The sequence below is a fragment of the Trichosurus vulpecula genome, chromosome 2, assembly GCF_011100635.1.
Source record: "Trichosurus vulpecula isolate mTriVul1 chromosome 2, mTriVul1.pri, whole genome shotgun sequence".
In the NCBI taxonomy this organism is placed as follows: Eukaryota; Metazoa; Chordata; class Mammalia; order Diprotodontia; family Phalangeridae; genus Trichosurus; species Trichosurus vulpecula.
Window position 1 is genome coordinate 161,603,876 of NC_050574.1, and position 16,776 is coordinate 161,620,651.

At 38.3% G+C, this 16,776-nt stretch overlaps 1 protein-coding gene across 1 annotated transcript in view; it reads left to right on the plus strand.

The window, feature by feature from the left end:
* The first annotated feature begins 3,876 nt into the window (after positions 1 to 3,876).
* CHORDC1 (cysteine and histidine rich domain containing 1) overlaps positions 3,877 to 16,776 on the plus strand; it is a 34,101-nt gene continuing 21,201 nt past the window's right edge. The window contains exons 1-2 of the mRNA XM_036744971.1: positions 3,877 to 4,091; positions 15,516 to 15,565. Of these exons, the coding sequence (XP_036600866.1) occupies positions 4,028 to 4,091; positions 15,516 to 15,565 (114 nt within the window). The 5' untranslated portion in view covers positions 3,877 to 4,027. The remainder of the gene's footprint in view (positions 4,092 to 15,515; positions 15,566 to 16,776) is intronic.

The window sequence follows — 16,776 nt, forward strand, 5'->3', positions numbered from 1 at the left end:
ATGAGTTAATCCCCATCTTAGCCCCCTATATATAGTGTTCTCCACATCCCCAGACTACATTTTATTTCATCTAGTTATCCACCAGGACACCAAGACCTAGGTAGTGTAGGCATCCTGCCAAATAACCTGATGCCCTCCCCCCTCTCCATACTCCTTTCATCTCTTGCTCAGGAAACAATAATTCAATCAATATTACTATTGTATTAGAAAAGAATGATAACCAATTGTTCTATGGCTCCATTCACAATCTCTGTGACTACCTCAGTCAGAGCTACCTTTCTTAGCCTTCCACCAGTCAACTGTTTCCACAATCCGGCTAGCAGCTTCTGTGGGGGTGTAAGATCCACCCACAGCCAGCACCCGGAAAGCTGCCAACAGCACAGGTTCTTTTGATCTGCCTTAATAAGGAAAGCAAGGTGAAGGGGTTGACAAGTTTACTTTAATCCAGCATACAGACAGCATTCACTTAGTTCAGGGGAAAAAAACCAGCACCCTGAACTTCAGAACAAAATACAAACAAATTACAAACATTAACAGACAGACCAAATACAGATTCATAGTTACCAACATCTAGGTTCAGCCCAGGAGCTCAGACCAAGGGCTGGCCCAGAGTCACACGCCACCATTGCTGTAAGAAAGCTCCAAAGAACAAACAGCCAACCCCTGGTTTTTATATCTTTTTCAGCATCAGGGGTGAGTCACACATGTGACTCACCCATGTGACCTAGAATCATCACAGAGAGGCGGACTTAAAAGCCTCTGCTCTCCCAGACATGTATACTAGGCCCTCCCTGGACTTAGCCCCACCTTGGGCCCCACTTTAGTTGACAATCCACACCCACTAAGATTTTACACCCAATAGGGGTTTGGGCCTGGGGCTTAGCACTTAGTAAGACTCAATCAAAGACACTGAATTAATCAAAGGAAACAAAGGCCAAACTCTTCAAGGGTACTTGTTGAACTAAGTGCTAAGGAGCCCATTTTGATTACCAACACATCAACTCATATGTGTTATCTCCATGCTAAAATGTAAGCTCCGTTAGGGCAGGGATCGTTTCTTAATTTTATATTCCAGAACCTAACATAGTTGTCAGGCACCTACTAGCTGTTTACTAAATTTATATTGACTGACTGATTGACCTTTAGGTACTTAGAAGTTCTGAGAGAACTGAAGCAAATATACTGGAGACAGCTGGTCAAGGCACATTTAGTGAGTGCTTATTATGTGCTAGGCACTGTGTATCCTGAGGATACACAGAAAGACAAAAACAGTCCCTGCCCTAAAGGAGCTTACATTTTAATAGAAGTGATAGCATGTAAATAGGGACACATAAGATATATACAGAGTAGATGGAAGTCAATCTGAAAAGGGAAGGTATTAGTAGCTAGGGGATTGTGAAAAGCCTCCTGAAAATAGGTGGGATTTGAATGAAATCAGGAAGCCAGTGAAACTAAAAGGCAGAGGAGAGGGGGCAGAACATTCTAAGCCTGGAGAACAGCCAGTGCAAAGGCACAAAGACAAGAGATGGAATGTCCTCTTTGAGGAATTGAAAGCAGGACAATGTAGCTGGATTGTAGAATTTGTGGAGTGTGTAAAGTTTAAGAAGACTGAAAAAGGAGCCAGGTTATAAAAAACTTTAAATACCCCATAGAGGAATTTATATGTGATCTTACAATTAACAGGGAGTCACTGGAGTTCATTGAGCAGAAGGGTGACATAGTGAGACCTAAGCTTTAGAAAAGTCACCTTGGCAACTGAGTGGAAGAGGATGGGTTGGCATGGGGAGAGACTTGTGGCAAGGATACCAGTTAGTAAGCTATTGCTCTACTCCAGGTAAGAGGTGATAAGGGCTTGAAGTAGGGTAGTGATTGTGTGAGTGGAGAAGACGTGAAATATGAGAAATTGTGAAAGTAGAAAGGATAAGACCTGGCAATGAATTGGATACGTGGGATGAGTTAAAAATAAGAAATACAAGACGACAGTAGCAAAGAATGAGCATAAGCCTTGAAGGATTGTTGAGGATACTGCTAAAAATTTGCACCAGGCTGACTAGTGGAATCATAATATCATTGCCAAATGACTTCGAAATCTTTATTTTTTACCATATTTATCCTCAAGAATTATTCTTATTTTTTCCAATGGCCTGCTGAACATCTTCACCTGAGTACCTTACTGGCACCTAAAATTCAACATATTGAAAAGTGAACCTGTATTATCCCCTACTCTAGCTTTATAGCAGCACAAGTTTTGGGGTATTAAAGAACTTAGAAAAAGACTGTGTGTCCATTGATTAGAGAATAGCCTAACAAACTGCATGAATATAACTTGGTATTTTATTTATTAATCTATTATTTATAGACCAATGTGAAGAAATCAGGGAAACTTGTCAAAACTCATAGGAACTATACAGGGAGAATTAAGCAGAATCAGGATAAATTCATGTGATTACCACAATAATGAAAAGGAAAACCTAACTGAAGACCTTAGAACTCTGCTGCCAATGGTGAATTTATAGGCAGACTTTAGGTGTTGAATGAAGCATACTTCTGCACCAACTCCCGTTTGGTTCCCAGGACACTCCAGTTTCCATCTCCCATCTGGCACTCCAGCTCTGACCTGAGACCCTGGTTTCTGATTGGCGAGTCTTAACTTACTAAGGCTTACTGGGCAGTAAGACTTACTAAGCCTTACTAAGGCAGACTCAGACCTACCAGCTGCAAGTACCTATTTCCTTTCTCCGTCCATAGTCCTTCCCTCTTAACCTTTGGCTATGAGAACAATAATCAACACTGCTATTGTTGGTATGTTGGACATACCAATCACTTGCTCTCTAACTTCAGTCACCAATCCTTGTGACTTCTCTGACCAAAACACTTGCCTGGCCACCACTATCCTCTATACTGTATTCATCTATTAGAATGTAAGTTCCTTGAAGGTAAAAGGAGTCTTTTTTTTTTTTTATATCCCCAGAATTTAGCACAGTTTCTAGCATACAATAAGCATTCCTTCAATAAACGCTTATTAAGCACACCCACAGTGCTAAACTCCCGGATACAAAAGGAAGTCCCAACCGTCAAGGAGCTTACAAGGAGACAAGCAAACAAATATAAACAAAGTAAACCATATACAGGATAAATAGAAAATAAAAGGAAGGCATTGAAATTAAGTAGTCAGAGCAGGCTTCCTATAGAAGGTGGGGTTTTAGTTGGAACTTAAACGAGGCACTCAGTAAATGCTTTTGTCGTTCACCCATCTCCAAAATGTTTATTTTTTTCCTTAATTATACTACTGGGGACAAGAGCTATAGGGACCATAATGAAAAAAAAGATAAAGGATGGAAGGCTGAAACAACCAACCAACCAAAACACTGATGGGGGAGGGGAAGGGGGTGATGGGTGGAGGGGAGGATGCGTAAGGGCATTCCTTTGATGAGAGCCATAGGTCCAGCCTCGGGGATTTTAACAATTATTATTTTTGACCCTATTCGGTATTTTGCCTGTGGCTTTTATGTAGTACTCAAAGCAACCAGTTCTTAAGTATCAGTCTTTAACCCTCTCGCGAGCATTACTGCTGTGTCTGGTGACAATTACAGCCCACAGAGAGCGTTAACATGGATGCTAAGGCCCCAGGCGTGTCTGATCAAGGGGGCTCAGCATACAAAGCCAAAGCCCACAGCTTTCCCTTTCATACCGCTCTCTCCACCAGCTTCTTCCAGCCCGCCCAAGCCCTTCCCCAGCTCTGACGCTTCCTCCACAAGCAATGACGGTTGTGGATGTTGGGGCCCCAGCGGCAAACGCCGCGCACCGCGCGCCACTGCGCCGCCGCACCTCCTCCTTCCGCCCCTTCGGGTTTCTACTGCGCTTGCGCGCGACCGGAAAGTTCGCGAAGGTTCCCGAAGCGGAACCGGCCGTTTCCGGAAACTGGCTGTAGCCAGAGGAGTCAGACCGCAGATTGCGGTGGAAGAGTCTTTGCAGCCGCCGCTGCGGTCCGGCTTCTGTCAGCTTGCCGGTCGGGGCGGAGAGAGACATGTCCTTGCTCTGCTACAACAGAGGCTGCGGCCAGCGCTTCGACCCCGAAACCAACACCGATGGTAAGAAGACCGTTCCCCCAGCCCCACGCCGATGCCTCCCTCTTCACCTTCCTCTCCCTGGCCGGGGCTCTTAGGGTGGCCCAGTCCCCCCTCCCCCCCCCCCAACCTCGGGAGAGGAGAGCCGGCCAGTAAGGATGGCCAGACAGCCCCGCGGCCCCAGGTGGGGTTTGCAAAGCCCGGTCTCCTCACGTCCCGGCATTAGTCACAGCCCTCCGGCCATCCTCCATCCAATTTGACCACACATCGTGGCCATCGCCCCGGCCCCATCCTGAGCCTTAGAGTCATGATGCGGCTCTCCCCTCCCTACCCCTGCACCTCCTAAGCCACCTCTCTCCTTCCTTCTCTACCCCCCCTACCCACCCCCCTTCACCCCTTATCCCGCCCTCCCTTCCCCTACTCCCAAATTAAGCTATTAACTCACCCCTGGCCCCACGTGTTTGCCTAGTCACCTTCTGCATCCCTCATTCTGCCCGTCCCCATTCTGCTGTCAACTTTATTCTTTCTTACTAAGCTCTACCTGGGGGATATAATCAATTAAAGACAGTATCGGGCCCTTTGCCCTTTATTTCAAAGGATAAAATTGGGTCTCATTACAGTTGAGGTGTAGGGAAAGAACATGTAGTTACTTACCTGTCATTTCAGTTAAGCTTCCTCTGAGTTAAAAGAGGTCTAGTAGACAGTGCCAAAATTCCAGACTTTTATACTCTGTTGTAGAACTTTTTTTTTAATTACCATGTCTCCATTTGAAAAGATTATTGCAACTTTTGCTGAATTGTTTGTTACTGCTGATTTTGTCTTATAAAAACATCAGTTTTGTTTCTGTATTTGACATTAAAGACAACTGAAACTACACAGTAGCAAACATTTTTATTTTTCTTATACTCCTTCACTTATAGTAGAGCACAGAATGTGGAGTTTAGAGGACCTGTCCAACTCTTCAAGTCAACTAAATTCTCTAGGCCTCATTCCTCCTTAAATCTGATTCTGCGTGGCTGTTATTTGTAATTGTACATATAAAATGTATGTGTACCACTAGAAGTAGTATTTCATGTTTTATTTATACAACATATTGTAGAATCATAACTTACTGGAGATAATGGATTTTGACCCGTTGCCATTCCATTTGTAGGCACCTGATGAATATTTGGTGAATGAATGAAGGTTGTGAACTCCGATCAAATACCACCTTGCCTTTAGGAATATGTGGGAATATTCTCTTATAGGAGTCAGGTAGAATACATAATAAATTTTGGGGAAATAGTTATTTAGATTTAGGATAAAAGATAGTAGATTGCTTTTAGATAAAGTGACCCCAAGCTTTAAAAGTGGAATTGGAATAAAAGTAGCTTTTTATTATAGGGATGTTGAGGAATTGTAAGGATTTCATAACATCTTGAATTAGTAGTGGAATGGATTTCTACACTATGTGGGCAATTTTACTAACTTTTAAATTATATGAAATACTTGTCTTGAGGCACAGGTAATTTGGTATAGTCATCTAAAGTGATAAAGACATTTGGAGTAAAGGACTTTTTAGAATAAATATAAAATCTAATCTTTATCATTCTTTGCTTCACTTAAATTTGGGAATCATGAAGATGTGGATGTAAAGTAAAATTAGGGGAGAAAAATTAGGATTAAATAGATGAGGGTAAAGCTGGAATTATCCTACATATATATACCAACGTAGAATATAAAGCTATGTTTTGGTTGCATAGAAGAATATGAATCAACTTTAAAGTAATTTAATTCAGATTCATTTAAAATAAAAGTTTTTAGACTTTTATGATTCACAAATCCCATTGACATTCAGTTGAATCCTATGGATCCCTTCTCAGAAAAGATACTTTTAAATGCACATGGCAAAATGTTAAAATTACAAAGAAAAAACATTTATATTGAAATGAAGTTAACAAAATATATTTAAAAGTTCATGGACCCCTGGAGAGGGTAGAGTCATCCTATGTAATGAATAATTTTTTTTTAAGGAAAAAAATAAGCAAAACTGATACATCAAAAAAGTCTGAAAATATATTTATTGCATCATGTCTATGGATGTCTGATCTCTGAAGGAGTGGGTTGGTTAATGTCTTCTCACATCTTTTCTTTGGGAGTATAATTGTTTTTTGTAATTCACAACTTTTTAAAAAATTATGGTTCTTTCTACTTACATTATTGTAGTCATTATGCTTATTGTTCTCTCTGTTTACTTCACTGTGCATTAGTTGTGTAAATCTTTTCATATTTCTCTATTCATCAAATTCTATTACATATACAGTTTGTTTAATCATTCCCCCAATTGCTGGGCATGTATTTTGTTTCCAAAGTTGTGTTATGAATATTTTGGTGCATATGGGAACTTGCTTCTTCTTATTAGTAACCTCCTTGGGATATGTTTAATAGTGGAGTGGCTGGATCAAAGGGAATGGACCTTTAGTCTATTTATTTGTATAATTCCAGTTATTTTCCAAAATAGTTATACAGATCCAAACTCCATCAGTGCCCCAGGATGTCCTGTCTTTTCACAATCCCTCCAGTATTGGCTATTCCAGTCTTTTGTCATCTACCAATTTTTTGAGTTTGATGTGAAACTTTAGGATTGTTTTGATTAGGAGTTGTCTTTTTGTTGATGATTTGGAGTATTCTTTCATGTCATTGTTAATAGTTTTAAATTCTTTTGAGAACTATTCATTTTCTTTTACCCTTTATTGGGAAATGGCTTTTGGTCCTATATATCCAATGTATGTATGCATACATGTGGCTCAGTAGACAGAGTGCTGGCCCTGAAGTCAGAGGACAGATTTGCACGCAACAAAGATGAATTTCTTCCCTGATGCTATAAACAAGTTCAGGTTTCTCAAAATATTCACTAGACCCAGCCATCCCCTTAAGTTATCATCATATCTCCTATCTTTCTCAAGCCAAACTCCTAGAAAAATGACTCTTTTTTTGTTGCCTCTACTTCATATCCCACTTCTTAACCCCTTTTAATCTAACTTCTAATCCTACTACTTAATTAAAACTTCTTTCTCCAAGGTTAGCAATGATCTCTTAATTACCAGATCTGATTGCCTTTCTCAGTCCTTCTTGACTTCTGAGCAGCTGACACTGTTGACCCCCTTCTTTTCCTAATACTCTCTTCCCTGGGTTTTCATGATATTCTGCTCTATTAGTTCTCCTACTCTGATCATACCTTTTTGATCTTCTTTACTAGCTCGTCATATTCTCATCTGTGATTGTACCGAGTCTTAATCTCTTTTCTCTCATTTCTCTATACTTTCTTGGTGATCTCACCAGTTTCCACTGGTTTATCATCTCCATGCAAATGCCAGATTTCCAGCCCTAGTCCTGAGATGCAGTTCTACGTAACCAACTACATGCTAGACATCTCAAAATAGAACTCATTGTTACACCAAAACTCAACCTTATTCCAAATTATCTGAATAGTGAGAGAGTATCACCATTTTTCTAGGCAACTTTGGTTTCATTCTGTAACTTTCACTCTCAGCCTGCATATCCAGGTTTTTCTACCACTGGAACAGTTACATCACTCGCCTTTCTCCACTCACGATCACTACCCTAGTTCAAACCTTCATCACCTCTTACCTAGACTTTGGGTTAACCTCCTAATTGATCTCTCTGCTTCATGTCTCTCCTACTCTAACTCATCTTTACACCGCCGACAAAGTGATCTTCTAGAGCTCTGATCTGTCCCTGTGATTCTTCTACACAGTAAACTCCATTGGCTCCCCATTACTCGAGGATCAGATAAACACTTTTATGGTATTCAAAGCCCTTCTAAGCTCCAACCTACATTTCTCTCATTGTTACCTGTTATTCCCCTCCATGTACAGTAAAGCCTAGGCACCCAGGTGTATTATACTTCTGGTTTTCTCAGACTTCACCTTCTGTCTCATAGCTTTGCACTGGCTATCACACTTGCCTGGAACATACTCTCTTAATTTCATCTCTCAAAATGCCACATTTTCTTCAAGGCTCAGTTTAAGTGCTGCCTTCTACATGAAGTCTTTCCTGATTCCCTCTGTAGCTAATGCCTCCTCCCTTTACCAAATTACCTTGTAGCTAGTTTGAAGGTAGTTGTATGTAGGTATGCACCTGTGGTTCCCCATGGCTAGACTGTAAGCTTCTTTAGGGCAAGAATTGTTTCATGTTTTTCTTTGTATTCCTAGCACAGTGCCTGATACTTAGATGTTTGATAAATGATTATTGATTATTAGTTGTTTATATCCCGATGCAGTGATTTGTTTCATTTTAACTTGAAGTCTACCAGAACACTCATTCTTCTTTCACAGGAGGTGTTGTCTTTTTTACACCTTCTTCATTTTATATTAGTGAAGTTGCTACTTTGAAGACAAACATATTTCTCCCTATTAAACTTTAAGATAATTTAATTAAGATAATTGACTTGCCCCATTATTCTAGCTTCTATTCTAGACAAGATCTTGGATCAAGTATTTTAGCTGTCATTATCAGCATCCTGGTATTTGCATGTTTTATAGTCTCTTGTCATCTATGCTTTATCCAATCAATAGACAAACATTTATTAAATACCCACTATGTGCTGGGCTTTATTATGTGCTTGTGACAGAAACAAAAACGAAACAGTCCTTGACCTCAAGGAGCTTTCATTTTGCTATAAAAGCCAAATGATCGATAAAAAAAAAATACTGAACATCACGATGTTAAGGAAATTCAAGGGTGACTTCCTCGAAAATTGACATTGGCCCATTAATGAATACTCATTGAGTCCAATCTCTCTAAGAGTTCTGAATCTACCTAATGGTACTATCATTTAGTTTACCTGTTCTGCATCTTGTACACAAGGATCAAGTGAGAAACGTTGACAAGTGCTTACCTGAAATCCTAAGTATGGTAGGCATATAGTATATATGCATTCCCTGAATTTCTAGGTTTTATAATCCTGTCAAGCAAGTAAATGAGTTAATCTAGATGATCTGTTCTTGGTGAGGTTCCTACAAATTGTGTCGGTTTCTTGCAGGTTGCCATTTCCTTTTATGGTTGCTAATAAATTATCCCTTTAATAGTATGTTATAGAATATTGCCAGAAATTGAAGTTAACATCAGAGAGCAGCATTTGCCCTTCAGTGCTAGGACATCTTTCCCATTTGCCATGATCTTTCAAAGATCAGTGACAGCTGCTCAATGATGACATATGCCGTACTCTCAGAAGCCTGGAATGTAGTTGTGTCCAAGCTTGGTGCCTTTAACAGGTGACTGCAGTTGGATACTATTGCTGTCTCCTAATCTGCTTTGGGTTTCTTTCTATTAACTATCCTTTATTCTCTCTCTGCAGCAGCTTGGTGAAAAGGTGCTGAATTTGGAATTAGGAGAACTAGGTTTCAATCCTGGTTCTGCTTTTTATTACCTATGGGATCCTGGGAATGTTAACTTAATTTCTGTGGACTTTTCAGTTTCCTCATCTTAAAATGAAGTGCACAAAATCAATAATCCTTTGATCCTTGCTAGTGAAAACAGAAGCAAAATTAGAACTGAATTTTCCCTTTTCTGTTATCTATTTACATCCAACCCAAAGTAGCAGTCACTATGCCTTATTGGGTCTTCCTCTTGCTCCAACAGAGCTTTAAAAATAAATTTTTGATGTCTTTAATATTAGCTAGAGTCTCCATTCCTCCTGAGCTTAAATATCCATTCCTCATGAGCTTGAGTACACCTAATATTTTTCCTACTGTACAGTATCATATTTTTCTATTCATCTTTTTTTTTTAATTTTTTTTAATTAAGATTTTTTATTTTTAGTTTACAATATTCAGTTCTGCATGTTTTAGAGTTCCAGATTTTCTTCCCCTCCCACCTCCCCCCAGCACAGCATGGAATCGGATATATCTTCTACATATGCCTCCACCTTAAACTTATTACATAGTAGGCAAATTGTAAAGAAGAATTACAACCAATGGAATGAATCATGAGAAAGAAGAAGCAAAACTGAAAAAAAGAAAAAAAAAGCAAATAGTTTGCCTTAATCTGCATTCAGACTCCATAGTTTTTCTCTGGATATAGCTAGCTCTCTCCATCATGAGTCCTTTGGAGTTGTCTTTGAACCTTGTAATGCTGAGAAGAGCCAAGTCTATCGAAGTTGGTCATCACAGAATCACTATATCTGTGGTTGTGTACAATGTTCTCCTGGTTCTGCTCCACTCACTCATTTGCTATTCATCTTATCTGCCCCACTTCCATGTGTCTCTTGGAAATTATAAACCAAAGTTCATTGATCAGTTGCCACTGTATTATCATTTTGGTCCTTTTACATGGCTTCCCTTTTATTTGTTCATTGGAATTCTTTGTCTTCAAAATTTCAATCCTGAAATCCTCCTATCCTTCTAAGATTTCTTTCTCCTGTAAAGTTTCTTTCTCTTTCTCCCTCTTTTAAACTTTTTCCTATATGTTCTCTTCCATGCCTGCCTTCCCCCTGCTCTCCCACCCACCCTTTTTTTCCTTGTTATTGCGTTTCCTTATGTGATTATATCTTAATAATATATATTGTTACTCTTCTGCTCTTTTGTCCCACTTTAATAATGCCATACACACACATATACACATATGAATATGCGTACATAGCTTTCTAAAGCCATGTGATAGTTATGGCTTCCTAGCTTTAATATTTCTGGTTCATGCTATTTTTTTCTTCATAACTAATACGTTTGTATTAGACATGTGATGCCATGGCTACTTTTGCTGTCATTCTTTTTGAATATTTTATTCTGTGACTTACTGGCTTTCTACTGCTGCTCTGCTGTATTGAAGAGACACATTGGTGTAGTAGGAGAACACTGCATTTGGAGTCTGAGGACTTGGGTACAAAATCTGTTCTGCCACTTGGCACTTGTGTGATGTTGGGTAAACTAATAAGGGTAATTAACTCCCTTACTACACACACACACACACACACACACACACACACACACACACAATTTTAAAGCTCTCTTGATTGGATTCCCAGAATTCTAGGTAAATTCATTTTTAACTGTCTCTTCTGCTCCATCCCTGACCAAGAATCTATTATTTCTGGTTCTGCTTACTTTACAGTTTAGAAAGATCTGCCCAAGTTTCTGAATTCTTATTTGTAATTTCTTGCAGTGCATTAATATTTAGTTACATGTAACACTTATTCAGCTATGCCCAAATCAATGGGTACCTGCATTGTTTCTACTTATTTGCTGCCACAAAAAGATGCTACTGTGAATAGTATTTGTGAGATGTATCTTCTGCCTTTGACCTCCTTGGGCTATATGCCTAATAACGGCATTACTGGATCAAAAGTCAATATAGTTTAGTAACTTTTCTAGTATAATTTCTAATTGTTTCTGGTTGGATTAATTCATAGCTCCATCTACAGTGCATTAGTGTGCTCTTTTTACCACAAACCCCTCCAACATTTACTGTTTTGGTATTTTGATATCTTTGCTGCTCTTGGGGATATGAAATGTACACTCAGCGTTATAATTTGCATTTCTTTTTTTCACAATTTGGGACATTTCTTTCATTTGATTATTGGTAGTTTGCATTTCTCCTTTTGAAAATTGCCAGTTAATGTCTTTTGTTGTTAAATTGTTTTGGTCATATCTGACCCCATTTGGGGTTTTGTTGGTAGAGTGGTTTGGAGTGGTTTACCATTTCCTTCTCTTGCTTATTTTACAAATGAGGAAACTGAGACAAACAGGGTTAAGTGCTTTTCCCAGAGTCACACAACTAGTGTCTGAGGCCAGATTTGAACTCAGGACTTCTTGACTGTGCACTGAGCTACCTAGCTGCCCAGTTTCTTTTGATCATTTAACTATTGGCTTATTCTTACATATTTCTCTCTTTTCTCCATATATCTTGGATATCAGACCTCTATTGAACATTTTGCTAAAAAGACTTTCAGTTAGTTGCTTCTCTTACTCTAATTTTTCATGCAAAAAAATTTTAAGTTTTATATAATCAAAATGCTCCATTTTATCTTTTATGTTTGCCTTTATCCCTTGTTTAATAAAGAATTCTTCCTCAGTCCCCATTTGATAAAAGGTCAGAAGTTATGAACAGGCAGTTTTCAGAAGAAGAAATCAAAGCTATTTGTAATCATATGAAAACATGCTCTAAATAACGATTGATTAGAGAAATGTAAATTAAAATAACTCTGAGGTACCACCTCTTACCTTTGGTGCTGTTGAGATTATCTATAAGGTGCAGAGAATGAGAGTAAAAAACTGAGCATTGGAGACTGTTTAGGATGGGAGAGGGGGAACCCAGAGGAGGAAAACCAGTATTAATAAAGTGATTCTGAAGCTGTAACAGAGGTAAGACTTTTAAGGAAGGGTTGGTCAGTAGTGTTAAGTGCTACAAATTATAAGAATTTGGAGTATTTAGAGACAGTGATTATAGATTATTCTTTGGTGGTAGCTTGAAAGCAAGCAAGGTTTGAAAGGTTTGGGTTTTTTTTTTTTTTTAGGATAATGGATACTTGAACATATGCATAGAGGGGGAAGTATTTATAGTAATGTTAGTGTGCTTTATATAATACTTTAAAATTTATAAAGTTCCTTATTTCCCACAATTCTGTGAATTGGGTAGGGCAGATATTATCCTCTTTTTACAAATGAGGACACACAAACTTCTATTGGTGACATTGAAAGAAGCTAAGAGAATTCATGCCATGTTCTTGACCTTAGTATTAAGTAAAGTCAGGGTCATCTCCTGAGTGGTAGACTGGTTAGAGCTTGGGTGGGTAAGAAATATGGAATATTTGCTGGCATAAGTCATGTCAGATTAGCCTCATTTCACATTTTGACAATTAGTAGACAATTAATAGGAGAATGCTGTTGATGTTGTTTATCAGGTGGGGAACCTGCAGCCTTAGTGGCTTCCAGGGTGACTAGATTTTAGCAAAGAATTTGACAAAGCCATTCATGTTGTTCTTGTGGAAAAGTTGAAAGGATGTAGGTTAAACAATACTACTGTCAGGTGGCTTTAGAACTAGTTGAATTAGATAGATAGATTGATTGATAATTGAGTATCAGCATGGAAGAAGGTTTCTATTGAGTGCCTCAAGAATTTGTTCTTGGCCCTGGAATGTTTTAACTTTATCAGTGACTTAACTAAAGGAATAATGTTTATTGTTAACAAATTTACAAATCATGGAAAACCATAAGGGATAGTTAACTGGTTGGGTCATAGGATCTAAAAAGATCTCCATAGAATATATCAGCTTAGTTGGGCTAAATCTAATAGGATGGAAATTAATAGGCTTAACCATAAGGTCTTACACTTTGGCATGAGATGGGGACGTGGCTAGGTATCATCTGAAAAGTTACCAGAGTTCTAATGGACTGCAAACTCAACATGTATGTGTCAGTGACAATAACAAAAAACAACAGCAACAACAACCATAACCCTCTGATGTAATCTTTAATGCATTAAAAAGAAACAGAGTCTAGGAACTACATTTTTGGAATAGTATTGTTAAGCTAGCAGACATCTAAAGGAAGACAAATAGAATGATGAAACGCCTTAGGATCTTACATGTGAAGAACCATTTGCAAAAATAACTCCACTAATAGGAAAAACATATGCAGATTAAAATTACTCATGTTTAACCTTGCATCTGTTAGATTGGCCATGAAACCAAAGTGACCAAAAAGAGAAATGACAATTATTGGAACAGCAAAAGAACTGACACTAATAATGTACTGTAGGTGGATCTGTGAATTGTTCTAGTAATTCTGGAAAGCAGTTTGGAAGGATCACAGTCAAGAAGCATTTATTAAGCTTTATGTGCCAAGTTAATAGTAAGTAGTGGGGGTACAAATACAAAGAACAAAACAATTCCTACTCACGAGGAGCTTGCATTCTACTTGGGAAGATAGCTAATACATAAATATTTGAAATATATGCCGAGTAAATATGAAGTAAATACATACAAAGTAATTAAGTATAGCAAAGTTTCAAATGAAGGGTATTCCAATTAATAGGGATCTAAAGGCTTCACGTATAAGTTGATGCTTGAATTTTCTACTTTAAAGGAAGAGAAATTCTGCAAGGTATAGGTAAGAGATGAGTGTGTTCCAAGAACATTGCAAGGGCATGATGAGTGGACATGGAATGTCCTGTGTGGGGAAGAAAAAAGGATGAATTTGGTTGGATTACAAAATATGGGAGAAATGTCCAGTGAGGCTGGACAAATAGGTTCGGGTCAGGCTATGAATAGCAAATAGTTATGAATATGATTAGGCAATAGCAAGCCTCTGGAGTTAAGTAGGGGAGTCAGAGGGTCAGATCTGTACTTAAGTAAAATAACGTTATTAGAAGTGCGCAGGATGGATTACAGGGTAAGACTTTTTAGGCAGGACAATAAATTAGACTATTGCCTAACTTAGGCAAGGAATGGAGGAGCCTGAACCAAGGTAGCCTGAGGAGAGAGAATGGGTGGGATGCAAAAATCAGTCATCAGATTACACACCCTTTAACCTAATAATATTCTAGGTATATACTCCATATGTATAAAGAGTGTTCAAAGCTGTATTTTGTGTTGTACTAAAGAACTAGGGGGAGAAGTGAGTGTCCCAACAGTTGGAGAATGCTGAACAAAATCTGAAAATGATAAAATACTACTGTGCCATAAGAAATGACAAAAGGGAAGAATTCACAGAAACCTAGGAAGGCTTGTATTAACTGATACAGAGTGAAGTGAGCAGAGCTAAAGAGAATAGTTTATACAATGACTACATTAATGTAAAGGAAGACAACTTTGAAAGAGAAAAGAACTCCTATCAGTACAATGGTTAATTCTGACTCCATAAGACCGATAATGAAGCAGGCATTCCACCTCTTGGCAAAGAGTTGATAACTAGAGGTACAGAATGAGAGGTACTTTATTAGACATCACCAGTGGATAGATTTGTTTTGCTTGAGTGTATTTATTGCAAAACACAGTGTTTGGCACTGTGTACACAGTGCTTGGCACATAATAAGTGCTTAATAAATGTTTGATGACTGACTGACCAAGGATGGCTTTTATTTGGGGTGGAAGGGTGTTGAGGTGAGTGGGAAAGATGGACAGTCAAAAAGCATCAAGAACACATCAAAAAAGAAAACAGAAGGATGCTCAGAAGGAGATACTGACAAGCAGGCAAATGTTGGTACTGTCATATTAGGTTTAATATATATTTTTAAAAACAAACTGTGGTAGTTTTATATTTTTACAGTTTCATAGTCCTCTTTTGGGACATAAAAATTATTTCATAATGTTTAGGTTCATATTAAATTTTTTTTAAAGTTACCTTGATTTTTAAAGGAATTGATTGCATGTGGAAAGGGTGATAGAGAAGTCGGTGGTGGTAGTAGGTTGTTTTTTGTTTTTTAACAGGGTTGTCTTTTTGTTTTTGTCAGATTCTTGCACATACCATCCAGGAGTTCCAGTCTTTCATGATGCTTTAAAGGTAGGCATAGTAGAATATAGATATGTGGGTGTAATTAATTTACTAGTACAATATAATTTATCTTGTGTGTATTTTCTTACTCTGTTTCCTATCTTAGCAAATAGTTGATGACTTGCCTTTTCCACTTCCTTAATACAATTAATTTAAGTTGATTCTTAAAATGCCATGTGCATTACACCAGTGCTAGATTCCCTGTCGAATACCCATCCTCACAAAATAAAAAATAGTGAATGTATTGTATTTGCCAGATTTTTTAAACTTCATATAATCTTTTCTAACCTTTCTTCCTCTTTACACCCTCCCCCAATTTAAGCAAGAAAAAAATCTCTTTTTAAAAATTCTTCACGTAAGTTGAAACACTGTGCCCCTCACACCATTGTATCCATACAAAAGCAGCTTCTTATTATTGTAGCAGATATTCTAAATCTCTGAAACTTCATATTTTCTTTTTATTGGGGGTCTTTTTGATAGTAAACATTTAAGTGCCTACTATATGCCAGGCACAGTGCTAAGCATTGTTCTTTGCTTGATTTCAACTTTTAAGATCATCGTCATGATGCCCCCCAGTCCTCCAATCCCCAGAATAAGCTCGTCACCAGGAAATTCATCTTCTCGGAGATTGCTTTAGCTTTGGGACTCAGACTTCATCAGTACCCTCAGTTTTTTCTGTTGCTCTGATTAGCGGGCATCTTTTTCTTATTTGTATCGCCAGTGCTTAATACAGTGCCTGGAACATAGTAAGTACTTAATAAGTGTTTATCATGTCCTTGCTGATATAAAGAAATGCAAAAGACAGTATCTGATCGCAAGGAGCTCCCAGTCTAATGTGGGAGACAATATGTAAACAGCTTTGTACAGACATGCTATATAATGGATAAATTAGAAATAATCAGCAGAGAGAGGGCACTAGCATTAAGGGGGATTGGGAAAGACTTTCTTTTGAAGATAAGATTTTAGCTGGGATTTGAAGGAAATCAGGAGCTAGAGATGTGGAGGGAGAATGTTCTAGGTATGGGAAACATCCACTGAAAATACCTGAAGTTGGGATATGGTGTGTTTTGTTTGAGGAACAGCAAGGAGGCCAGTGTCACTGGATCCCGGAGTATATGGGGGGTATAAGATGTAAGAAGATTAAAAGGTTGAGAGATAGGAATTATGAAGGGCTTTGAACTGGAGAGTATTTTTTTTTAATGGGTAGGGAGGCGATATGG